Source organism: Manis javanica, chromosome 18 (genome assembly GCF_040802235.1).
Source record: "Manis javanica isolate MJ-LG chromosome 18, MJ_LKY, whole genome shotgun sequence".
NCBI lineage: Eukaryota > Metazoa > Chordata > Mammalia > Pholidota > Manidae > Manis > Manis javanica.
Window position 1 is genome coordinate 15558381 of NC_133173.1, and position 12533 is coordinate 15570913.

The following is a 12533-nucleotide window of genomic DNA, read 5'->3' on the forward strand; positions in this document are numbered from 1 at the left end:
AAAGAAAAGGTGGTATCTGCTAGGCTTGTGGGGCACGGGGGTCAAGGAAGGGTTTTGTTTTAAAATGGGAGCTATTTGAAGCTTGATGGCAGAGGTGGTAAATAATGCTGGGGGTCAGGGGAGAGGACAGGTTCTGGAGTGGAGCTGCTGAGCCATGGTGGGGGGTAACCTGGAGTCCAGTGGGAGGGCTGCCCTTAAACCTGAATCTGTGCACCTTCCCTTCTAGTTGCATTACCTTTTCTCAGTGAAGTGGCAGGAAGGATGAGAGCATGGGGAGAGGTTTGGATTTTCAAGGAGAAAAAGAGAAGATGTGACATGGGCATTGAGGAGTGTAGTCCAGGGCCATTGCAGCCCAGCACCCAGGCCCACTTGAGGTTGGAGGCATGCACTAGAAAGGGGACCCCTCAGTGTGGTGATGTGTCCCTCCACAATGCTCTGCTGCCCAACACTGCAAGACGGACAGACAACAGTTGGTTCTAAGCAGCATTGGGGTTTTGCCAGGAAGGAGAGGATGTGGGGAGATGAGGGTGTTTTCAAGACAGCAGTTATAGAGATGGGCCGTGGAATCTGATTGAGGCCGTCAAATGGCTGAGGAAAAATGGGAAAGCACCAGAGTAGAAAAACTTGGGAGAATAATGGTGGTAGGGAGAGTGAGCCAAAGAACTAAGAGGTGGTGGTCAGAGAGTAGATTCAGACACTGAATGGGTAGGAGTGGTACAGATGTTAGTAAAGGCAGTTTATGGGGTATGGCCTTCAGACAGGGTGGATGGGATAAAGTAGGGATAGGATATTTAAGGAACAAGCAGGATTTCATAGGATGGAGAGGCCAGGGTTTTGGAAAGACAGCATCAAAGACTACAGTCTCCAAAAAACCACCTTGTATCAGATCCTTCAGTTGTGGCCATATTATATGGCCTCTCTCAACTACCTAGTGTGGTGTCTTTAGAGGCAAGAGAACATTCTGTGGCATGAAGAGTCTTCTAGTAAGCCTAATAGCAAACATTTGCAGGTGCTAAAATCTGACGAGGATTAAAGTGAAGCTAGAGGCACAATGAGATCAGTGGAAAGGACTTTGTCATTTTTCTTAGGTCAGTTTTGGTGAGGTTTGCATCAGGTTATGTCACTGGGATTGAGTGCTCTGGCATAAGACATGCTCCAAGAAAGCATGCCCCCCCCAAAATATATATATATATTGGAAATTATACACTGATGGTAGTTATTTTAAGATATTGCTTGTAATTATAGGATAAAGTTAATGACTAATTATATGTTGGTGTCATGCCCTGCAGTCATGATATTCAGCATGTAAATATGAAAGATAGGTTAAATAAAAATCCTATAGTTCTGAATTTAAATAGGATGGACTCATGATGTATTTTATGTTCAAGAAACATGACCTTATATTTTCCTAGCTCTGCCCACTGAAAAGGCCTAGAAACAGGGACCAACAAAACTGAGCACCCTAAGAACCAAGAAGATGGTGTCTAATTACCAAAGGGAACCAGGGCTTCTGGAGGAGTGGCTGACTCCAGGTCTGGGTCAGGAAACAGGCCAGATGTTTCAGGATGCCTGCAGTGACTCATGAAGGTGTATTGAAGGGACTCAGGCAGGAGCCAACCTGAAGAGTTTCCCACTGGCCAAAGACAGGCCAATTGAGCGTCAGTATGAATAACTGCAATGGATTGAGATGCATGAAATTGTTTAATGTGATGGGTTTCTAAAGCTGCTTAATTGAAAAAAAAAAAAACATCAATAACTCCATTGGAGGCTCCTAGAGAACCAACACATTATTTTGAAAACCAGCATATCCAGAAATAATCAAGGTTTTATCCTGCCTTTCCTATGTGAAGCATACCCCAGGGTAACATAAGAGATGATAGGAGGAAGTTTGTCTTTTCAGAATAAATAAAGCTAGTAAATGAAGGCAGAATACTAAGAAGAGAATGTCAGCATTTTTGCAATCTTTATTGAAATAATGTATGTAGACAGTGATCACTATTGATCACCAGGAGTGAGAACTGAACATCATATGCCTTTAATGGAAAACCACACTCCCAGTGAGAAAATATTCCTGCCTAAAATAAAATCACATGGAATCTGATCAAGACTGAGAATCAGCAAGCAGAGGAATGAGGTAGATGACACCCCCGCGTGCAGGAACTCCATCAGACACTGCCTAGGGAACATAACCCACTAGGGAAGAAAGAGGGGAGGGAAGCCTCTTGAAAGATACTGAGAGACATAAAACCAGTGGAGGTGTTTATTTCACTGCTGACTCAAGCAAACTGTGAAAACAGTCATGAGAGATGCAGGGAACTCTGCAGACTGGATATGCATGCCATTAAGGAGTTAGTATCTCTTTTCTTAGGTGGAATCATACATCTACAGTAAGTTTTTAATCATCTTTTAGAGATACATGCAGAAACATCTACAGATGAAAAGGTATCTTGGGGGTTTGCTTCATAAGAATCCCAGGAGCAGAGAAAGTGGGTGGAGATAATTCGACATGGTGATAATGAGGGGATGATAAGGCCCTAATCCCTGAAGCTGGGTGGTAAACACTAGGTTTGACATGCACACTATTTAAAAAAGAAGAAAGGAAGGAGGGCTTGAAGGAGGGATTGGTAACTGGTCCCTCCAGTTTGAATGGCAGCACAATGGTGTTCAAAATCCTTTATGAGTTCATCCCAAAATCACAATGCTTCTGGTGGAATTTCACAGTCTCAGAAGACCAGGAAATATGGGCGTATTTTCTATCATGAAAATAAAGCATTTTTACTAATGAGGAGTGTCAGTGTACACAAAATAAAATTGAAATGCTCACCAGTATATACAAAAATGAACCAGAAAATATTTTAAATACATAGGGAAGTTTTTTATTTATTATCTTTTTATTTCAAGGGTTCTTACAAATCAGTGGAAAAAATACGTAACTTCTCAGTAGTAAAATAGGAAAGCAACAGAAGTGTCACTTGAAAAAAGTAAACAAAGGACAATAAACATTTTTTAGCATTCAGATTTGCTAGTAATCAAAGAAATGTTAAGTCAACCTACAAAGTGCTTTTTATTTTCTTGGCTTATCATATTGGCAAAGCTTTTTGCTTTTTCAAAGATAATGATCTGCTGAGGGTGGGCTCTGCCTTACTGATGAGCATGTAAATTTGCACATCCCTGTAAAGAACAATCTGTCAATATGTCTCAAGTGTCTTTGACATCCTGAGACCACTTGACCAGTAATTGCTCTTCTTGGAGCCCGGCCAGTGGGTGCAGGGATGCCGGGGGCTCTCACCGCCTCTGAGATGAGCCCGGCTCTGCCCCCGGGGATGCGTTCCTTCACCTTCTCAGTCTTACAGACTCTCCCAGCAGATCTGAGATGGTTCCACTCAGGCCTCTGTGTGACGTGGGAGGGTTTTAAAGTCTCACCGCCAGCCTGAAAGGGCAAGCTCACCAGAAGGTGAGGGGCAGAAATTCTGTCCAGACACCCAAGGGCAGTGAGCTGTGAAGTAAGATGGGGAGGAAAATGAAATTATTGTGAATTAAGGAAGGAAAGGGGGTGGGCAAGGAGGGAGGATGCACAGAGGAACAGGACCCACATAGACAAAACTCTTGTTGGAGGGAGTAGGGCTAGTTATCCTTTAAATTTCTCCGTATTTTAAATTTTTCCCAAAGCTAAATGTAAATCTATTTATAATATCCTAGTTTTATTTTGTCAATGCATAGGAAAAAGATTGGGGAGAAAAAGTGGAAAAATACACCTCTGAAGAAAGTATTTGTTTGCTAATTCTTCACTCATCTCCTCCATCTGCAAATAGACGTTATTAGTCCACGATGGCAAGGGTTTCCAAAATTTGATGGTGGGAGAAACTTTACATTGAGAACTGCTCTCCATGGACTTGACATACCCCCTCAGATGGGGGAACAGATTTGTGTGGCCTGGGTATGTAACTGACCCCACCTGGTGAGCCAACGGCCGTTCTCATCAATGACAGGTGATGAGTTCTCAGAGCACTCGTGTGGGGGGCGTGAGTGGAGGAACCCATCTACTCTGAAATCACCCAGCTTGTCTTTCACCATGATTCTGTCTACTCTGCTATCGAGGGGCCCCCGTGATACAGGGGTGAGGCAGCTCTGGCTGTGGAAGGGCAGGATATGGCTTTAGTGGAGGTACAGCCTCCCGGTGCCCCTTCCTCACTCCCGGGGCAGCTTTTTGAACTCTGAAAAGTCACAGAAGAGAGTCTTTCTTCCCATTGGGAATGTTCTTTCATAGCCTGAATGGTCAAGCGTTACCAGGCAGACAGAAGGTGACTCTACCCAATGCCATGGATGGTTCCGGATGCATTGCATCTGGACCATTCATCCCTGACTTCAAGGTGGTGGGTGAGCCCTAGTTGATGTAATCCTCTAAGGCTGCCACGGGCCAGGCTAGGATGAGGCAGGTGGCCGTGGCCACCAGGGGCTGACTGCACAATTGCTGCCAACTGTAGGAACTACACGGTGGTGAACACAGAGAAGGGCCTTCTGGAAGTGCAGCGGATGAGCTGTGCAGGGATGAAGCTGAGCTGCCAACTCAAGGTCCAGAGCTCTCTGTGGACAGCCACTGAGGTAACCACCCCCACACAGGGCTCTCGTCAAGGCAGACAGCATGGGTGCAGTCCCTGGGGGGCCAGACTGAGCAAATAAAGATACAGGGCACCCAGGTACATTTGAATCTCAGATAACCACAGCTGATACCTGTGAGACCACCCCAGCAGTGCCAGCAGCTCCATGAACCAGCCTCACTCTGCCTTGTCCCTGGCTGGAGACTGGGAATTCGTGTGTGTGTTAAGTATCAGGTGCAGGATTCCAGAAGGACGAGAAACCAGTAGGTTGGCAAAGTGACTGGGTTCCTTATAATTCTGCCGGTCTACACAGCAGACCTCCTCAGCCTTCATATCAAAGAAGTCAGCAGAAGGTCCTGAGAGCTGTCTTCTGAGAAATCCAGGGAGAAAGACCCTGCAAGGAATACTCAGGCTACTAGTGTGTGGGAGGTGGATCTGTAATATATTAATGCAACTTCACCAGATGGCAGTTTGGAAGTTTGGTTGAGATGTGCATTAGAAATCTCAAAAATATTCATGCCATGTAAGCCTCACTGATTTCAGTTTTAAGAATTTGTTCTAAAGAAATAACCAAGACACACACACAGAAGGACAGACAGACATGTTTGTAAGAATGCTCATCCCAGTACAATTCATAGTAGTGAACACTTGGAAGCAGACTAAACATCCGACGGCAGATCAGCCGAGTCATGGTACATCTAAGAGATGACAGTGCCGGGGGCTAAATCATGGCTCCCTTGAGGACTGGATGGGATGGGGCCTCTCTGCCTGCAGAACCTCGTCTCAGCCAGAGGAAAGAGGGAAGAGCAGGGCTGTGTCGTCCCACCTGTGTCAGCAGCTTGCGCGCACACACACACACAACCACGCACAGGAAATTGAATCTGGGCCTCTAATCCCAATGGTTTCCTCTGGGTAATTGATTATGGGTGGTTTTACCCTTCTTCTTTAGACTATTCTGTAGTTTTCAGGGTTTCTGCAAAGAATAGGAATACAAAATCAACCAACCAGAAAGCCTCAATACATGTCACTCTCTAAGGCTGGAAGGGTCCTGGAGGCAGAGCGTGCCCCCATGGGAAATGCAGGTGCATCCCAACCCATCTCTCACACGGGCCGTCTGCCTCTGCAGGACCAGAAGATCTACATCTACAGCCTGAAGGGCATGTGTCCCTTAAACACACCCCAACGGGCTCTGGACACCCCAGCTATCGTCACCTGCTTCTTGGCAGTGCCTGTTTTAAAAAAGGTGAGGTAAGGGGGTGGAGGGTGTCTGATTCTCCCTGCCCCATTGCAGGGTGGGTACGAGCAAGCAGAAGCAAAACCACTTCCCCTCAGGCCCCCAAGCCCAGGTCAGGTCACAGCCTTGGAGAGACAGGCCATCATTAGAGCCCTTCTCAAGAACCCATGCAACCGGTTAATACTAAGGGCTGGGCAGGAAGTTTGCACTCCACATGCAAATGCCATGGCCCCAGACTAGAGTGAAATGCCCTTCTTGGAGCGAAGGGTGTAAAGGAGCAGCTGCTGTGTGACCCCCACCTTCTGATAGCAGTGCCACAGGGAGCTGCTTCTCACCCGCCAGGGCCAGCGCTTCCCCATGGCCACCCAGTCCCAAGGCCCCAGCAGGCCTTGCCCCCACCCCTGTGGGGCAGCTGCCCTCCTCCCTTCCAGAGTGCCCACTGTCAGTCCCAGAACTGGGTCGCCCCATCCAGTGTGACCCTGAGGACTCAGGTCCTCCACCTCCAAGCCCCCGCCTCTCTCAAATGAAACCGAGTGGTCCCCTCCCAGTGCAGGCTGGGCGGCTGTGCCGCCCCTTGGAGTCAGAGCCGGTGTTTGTGGGGCCAGCGGACGAGGCCCCCCATTGGCCGGCCTCTCGCTCCCCACCGCCCCCAGTGCTCACACAGCTCTTGCAACGTATCTGTTATTCAGCTCTCCAGACCCAGGGCCGTGACCCCTGCCTGGAGCAGCCGCCCCACCCTCACGCAGCCCCTCAGCGGGATCCCCGGGTTCTCTGGCTTTCAGTCCAGGCACCTCCGGGAGGCTCCTGCCTGTTGCTTCCAGCCGGCAGCAAACGCTCCAGGTGTCATGCTTGCTGTTGCTTTGTTAAAACGTGTGGGCTGTCACCATGCAGTTCCAGCTTTCCCGTTTGTAAAGAGGGTAAGAAGAGACTGTGGAAGCTCTCAGGCATAACGCACTCAGAGTTCTGGGCCCGTCCACTTGGGTAAATGTGAGCATTATTATTACTCCCTGACAGTCAGGAAACACATGCTCTTCTCTCCACCCTACTACAGTTTTATTTCTTAAAAAAAAAAAGTCTGACATCAACCTTAGAGTCCTTTATGACTGTGGCTGCACCGGTGAGGCTGGGCAGCTCAGGGCCAGAGCGCAGGAGAACACGACACAAAGCGTTATTTAAGGCCATTGCTGGCCAGAGCCCCCGAGCCAGGGCACCACCGCCTGCACGACCAGACGGAATAAAGCCGGCTCTGTGCGGGGCCTCCCCGCCAGGGTGCCTGCCCCTTGGAGGCTGGTGGCCACGGACAGCAGACCCCCGCGTTCTTGCACGCATGTGCTCACACCCAGCGGGGACCTGGGGCTCATGGCCCTGGCTGGGGCCCAGAGCGGCGGCTCAGAGAGACATTGCTCCTGTTTGCTTTGGCTGCCTTCTCCCCTAAAACCCTGAAGATGGATTTTGATAAATGTTCTTAGGGTTCATTGGCCTTGCTGTCAAGCTAGAGGCTGGTTTTCTTATTACCTGGACAGCCCAGCCTCCCGAGTTCCCAAGCTCCTCCAGCTCCCAGCAAGGGGACTTTCTGCCGCTCACCCTTGCTGGTCCAAAGCCTGGATTTCCTCCGTCCTGGCTCCGGCTTTGTTCCCAGCTCTTCTCTCCAGGGCCTCCTGCCACCCCCGCAGCCCCATTGGGGCGTCTGTACCCAGCTCCACGCAGATGCTGTGGGGAGGCAGGGAGCTGTGGGCCCAGCATTTGGCACTGTCCCGGCAACTTCGGCCTCTGCCTGCTGAACTCTGCTGGTTGTGGAAGAGCGCATGCTACACGCGGGGGTGGAGGGCAACCCAAGGCCCTGTGAATATCAGCTGGGCCACAGGTGTTTCGGTAGACATGGTAAACCGGGTGTGGCACAGTACCCAAGGTCTTCCACAAGAGACTGAGTTGTGATTTATTTGAGAATTAGTTGGCACATATTGTCTAATGGAGCAGAAAACTGGGTGGAGTCACAGAGATGAATGAGACAGCCCTTCCCCGTGCCAGGCGAGCAGGGAGTAGGGTGGGGGCAGTGGTGAGCACTCAGAGCCAGGCTTGCTCTCGTGGCGGCAGGCAGGAGGCAGCGAGCACACCCACATGGTGCCCACAGCTGCTGTCACGTGAGTGGGCAGGCAGAGTGGGGGTGGCACTTCTGGCCCTGAGCACACCTCGTCTCGGAGCACACCCAGAGCCCCTGCTGGTGGCCCTGCCTTTTTGGGGGCTGGCTCTCCCAGGGCGTGCTGCTGGAGGGCTGGTGCCCCCCCGGGGTATGTGCAGAGAAGGGTCTTGCACCCGCCCTGTTTCTGCCCTCGAGTGCCTGAGAAGGAAGTGCATCACGTGTTTCTGCCTTCTCCCAACAGAACTCCTACCTGGTGCTGGCAGGCCTGGCTGATGGGCTCGTGGCCGTGTTTCCTGTAGTGCGGGGCACCCCAGACGATAGCTGCTCCTACCTGTGCTCACACACAGCCAACAGGTCAAAGTTCAACATCCCAGATGAAGATGCACGGCAGAACCCCTACCCAGTGAAGGCCATGGAGGTGGTCAACAGCGGGTCCGAGGTCTGGTACAGTAACGGGCCGGGCCTATTGGTCATCGACTGTGTGGCCCTGGAGATCAGCAGGCGGCTGGAGCCCTACTTAGCCCCTTCGGCAGTCACCTCGGTCGTGTGCAGCTCAGAGTGCAGGGGTGAGGAGGTCGTCTGGTGCCTGGATGACCGGGCCAACTCCTTGGTTATGTACCATTCAGCCACCTACCAGCTGTGTGCCCGGTACTTCTGCGGGGATCCCAGCCCCCTCAGGGACATGTTTCCTGTGTGGCCATTGGGCCCAGAGCCCCCAGGCAGCCACATGGCCATCCGGAAGGAGCCTGAGGGGGACTTCATCACAGACGTGAGCATCATGTACAGCGAGGAGCTGGGCGTGCAGATCCTGACCCACCAGGACTCGCTGACCGACTACTGCTCCATGTCCTCCTACTCCTCATCCCCGCCCCACCAGGCCGCCGTGTCCTCCTCAAGCCTGCCCTGCTCCCCGGCAAGCTCTTCCAGCGCGCCCTTCTCCACCGACTGCGAGGACTCCGACAGGCTGCGCGAGCCCACCGCAGGTGCCAACAGGCCTGAGCACGACCTGGGCCCCGTGGACGGGGAGGCTTTCGGCCAGCACCTGCAGGCCGTGAAGATCCTAGCCGTGAGAGACGTCATCTGGGTCCCCAGGTAGGCTTCCCGGCAGTGGGGTGCCATCCTGTGCTGCCCGCTGCTCTCACAGTGGGAGAGAGGTAGGAGAGCTTGCAGGTACTCTGGGGGTCACCAGGAGCAGTCCCCTTATTATGCAATCTGGAAGGATCTGTCTCCCAAATCTAGGAAGGGCTGCACTAAAGCTCAGTTTGCCCGTGGGAGAGCTGGGGGTCCACAAAGGAGAACCACAGTCAGCTGCGATTAGGTTTCCTCCCGGGAAAGGCCTTTTCTGCCGGGCCTCGGGGCTCCAGTAACTCAATCCATGTGCAGAAGCAGGGCACCTGTGCCATGACTTTATGCATGCATTTCCCCTGGAGAGCGCAGCCCCAGAGAAAGCACTTCCCCTTCTCGGTTTTGCTTTCTTAGGCGTGGTGGAGATGTTATCGTCATTGGCCTGGAGAAGGATGCAGGTGCCCAGCGGGGCCGAGTCATCGCCGTCTTAAAAGCCCGCGAGCTGACTCCATGGGGGTAAGACCAAGGGCACCTCCTTTAAGCCCTGGGCTGCAGCATGGGAACCCCAGGCCCCACTGCCACACCCCTGCATGATGGCCTTCCTCGCTTCTGTCCTCCACAAATAAACATCGCATCCACCAACGTGGCCGTGAGACAGAGCAGGAATGAGATGGGGTCCTTCAGGCCGCTCCTAGGGGCTCAGCAAAGCCTCTAGGCATCAGCCTCTTGTCACAGCTGCCTGTCTCTGGGGTACCCAGTACACCTGGGGACCAAGTGCCCTGTCTGGGGTATGTCTTCAAGGCCAGAGTTCAGCTGCAACTGAAATAGGGAGGCAGGTGACTCACTGTCCTTCCTGCCAAGAGAGAGCCATTCCTGAGGTGCCCCAGCTGCCCATACCTTAGCCATGGCTCCGCCCGCCTGGGGGACGGGGGTTCTGCCAGAAGGCAGGGCAGACTCCACTGTGTCGATTCTGGACAGGACAGTATATACAGACACAGTCTGCATGGCTATGGAGATGAGTGGCTGACACGGACTGGTGTCACCAGAGTCCCCTTCAGCCGGCAGCGTCCACACCCTCACTTTGTCTACCTGGTCTCATGTATAAATCTCCCTTATGAAGAAATCCCACTCGGCCTGTTTCCTCTGGAGCAGGACGGTGACAGGAAACGTCTGCGGCACTTCCCCTCCCTTCTGTACCAGCATCGAGATTTCTCCGTGAGTCACCAGGGCAGCGACCCCAGCCCTGCCAGTGATTCCAGCCGCAAGATCTGGGTTTGCTGCTGAGCCCTGACTGAGTGTGTGTGCGGCAGCCTTGGGCTCCAGGAGTTCCCAGATGGCAGGTTTCTGGGGAAGCAGGCAGGTCTGTAGATCCCAGGGCTATTGACCTCAGAGCACCCACCATTAGTGTCCTGGAATTTTTCCCTGGTACTGTTTTTCTTATTTAGCTCCCAAAGGCAGGTTTACCAGGAACCAGGCACACTTGCTGTAGGGAGAAAGCAGCCCAGGCAGAGCACTGTCACCTGAGCCCACCACCTTTTTGTGACACATCTGAGATGTTGATTCCCTTGGCAAACAGCTAATAAGCATCCATGATGTGCAAGGCCCTGAGGGTGCTGGAGATCCCTAGACATCCTGGTTTACGTCCGGCCTCCATGCCAGGCAGGGTGCGCAGGGCACCAAGGGAGGAGGTGCCAAGCAGTGAGCGCTGGGAAGTGGGCTGCACCGCCTGGCACGGGTCTGGAAGGAACCTTCTGGTGTGAGTACAGATCCTGCAGAGCCATCCACAGTCTCAAAAATGTACATACTTAGGACTTAGTCTCAAAAATGTACATACTTAGGACTAGTTGGAGTAGGGTTTTTGCCTACTGTATTACTCTCTGTTTCCTAAATTTCTGGAAACTTAGAATGGGATAAGAATCATGCCTGAGCTGAGTGGCAAGGGAATTGAGTTAAAGCTTAAAATCCATCACAGACCACTGAAAAGCAGGAATGAGAGTCAGGGTATTTCCTGGAGACTTAGGGGTCTCAGTCCACTCACAGTGGCTACCTGCCCTGATTGCCCCAGTGGCCTTCCAAGGAGTCAGTGCCTTACAGACAATCCCCTTGGACAGAAAGTGATGTCCTTGGCCCTTCTGCAGACTTTGGAAAGCCTCTGCCCGCAGTCTGGACCCCCAGGGAGAAGCAGGGCATCAGAGCACATCGGTGGTGCCCAGCTGGGGTACACCGGTAGCCCCCCAGCCAGGCTCTTGAGAAGGTGCAGAGTGACAGTCACAGCTCCACCCCAGTGGGGACCCCTTCTCAGAGCCCCTCTCTCTGCAGGGTGCTGGTGGATGCGGCTGTGGTGGCAAAGGACACGGTTGTGTGCGGCTTTGAGAATGAAAACACAGAGTGGTGCCTGGCTGTCTGGCGCGGCTGGGGCACCAGGGAGTTTGCTATTTTCTACCAGTCCTGTGAGGAGCTGGGTCGGCTGGAGGCCTGCATGCGCAAGAGAAGGTGATTCCTGCGGGATGATGGGCAGGCGGAGCTGGCCGCCTCCGTCCAGCAGCCTGACTCCTCCGCCTGCAACGCTCTGAGGACCCAGAAGATGGACTGGCTTCTCCCCGGGACTGCTGGCAGCTAAGAAGTGCCGAGAAGTCACCACCCCGGAGGTGGTTTGTGGGCCCTCTGGTTCTCCAGCACCTGGAGACCCACATCTCCTCAGTGCTGGTTGTACGGCCCAAGAGAAGGCGGTGGGGAGAAACTCCCCCGCCTCCTCTATCTACTTCCAGGAGTAGGGGAGGGGACCCCATTCTGAGCTAGGTCACACGATGGGGGGGCTGGGCCTTCCTGAATAATGGGCCTGCCCATTTTCCTCCCCAGGTCTGGGATGGAATTCCACTAGAGGCTTTCACATGGGGAGCAGTTCGGGGCAGAGTGGGAGTTGAGCTGTGACCCCTGCCCCTTCCCCCCGTGGCCCCCAGGCTCTCAGCACACTTCATAAGCTCCTGAGTCCCCAGGGCCGGGGCCCTGCTCGGGCGAGCTGAGATCGGATGTCTCCTGCTCGGGAAAGCCTCTCTGTGAGAAACCCCCAGGACCCTCAGCGAGGAGCATTGCCCAATCCAGGAATGAATGAGTTCCTTGAAGTGACGCAGCCAGAAAGCCAAGAGCCAGCACCATGCTAAGAGCACCAACTCAGCCTTCACATTCTTGTCCCACCAACAAAAGGAAGGGGAAACACAATCAGCGGGATTTGAGAAAGCGCCTTGTGTTTACGCTTTGTAAAATAAACTTGGACGCAGCTGGAGCACAAGCCCTGTTTGTTTGCACATAATAATCTTGTTTATCACTTTGACAAATTAAGTAATATCTGAGTGGTTCGGCCTCTGGTTGTGAAATCACATCATATGGGGCTTATATCAAATTATGTATTTGCTAAACATTTACTACAGACATGTACAGCAGAGTATAAAAAGTAAAACTGTTAAAGGGATTTATGGGTACAACAGCGAGAATTTTT

The 12533-nt window shown here is 52.3% G+C and overlaps 1 protein-coding gene across 7 annotated transcripts in view; it reads left to right on the top strand.

Moving 5' to 3' along the window:
- LRRK1 (leucine rich repeat kinase 1) overlaps positions 1-12320 on the top strand; it is a 114825-nt gene extending 102505 nt beyond the window's left edge. For 6 of the 7 annotated variants that reach the window (XM_037000453.2, XM_073227150.1, XM_037000458.2 and 3 more), the window contains 6 exons: positions 4485-4602; positions 5725-5841; positions 8214-9064; positions 9452-9553; positions 11357-11530; positions 11998-12320. In XM_037000453.2, coding sequence (XP_036856348.2) covers positions 4485-4602; positions 5725-5841; positions 8214-9064; positions 9452-9553; positions 11357-11530; positions 11998-12025 — 1390 coding nt within the window. In that variant the 3' untranslated portion in view covers positions 12026-12320. Of the gene's footprint in view, positions 1-4484; positions 4603-5724; positions 5842-8213; positions 9065-9451; positions 9554-11356 lie in introns of all 7 variants that reach the window. The other variant, XM_073227149.1, reaches the window with a different exon arrangement.
- Positions 12321-12533: the final 213 nt, after the last annotated feature.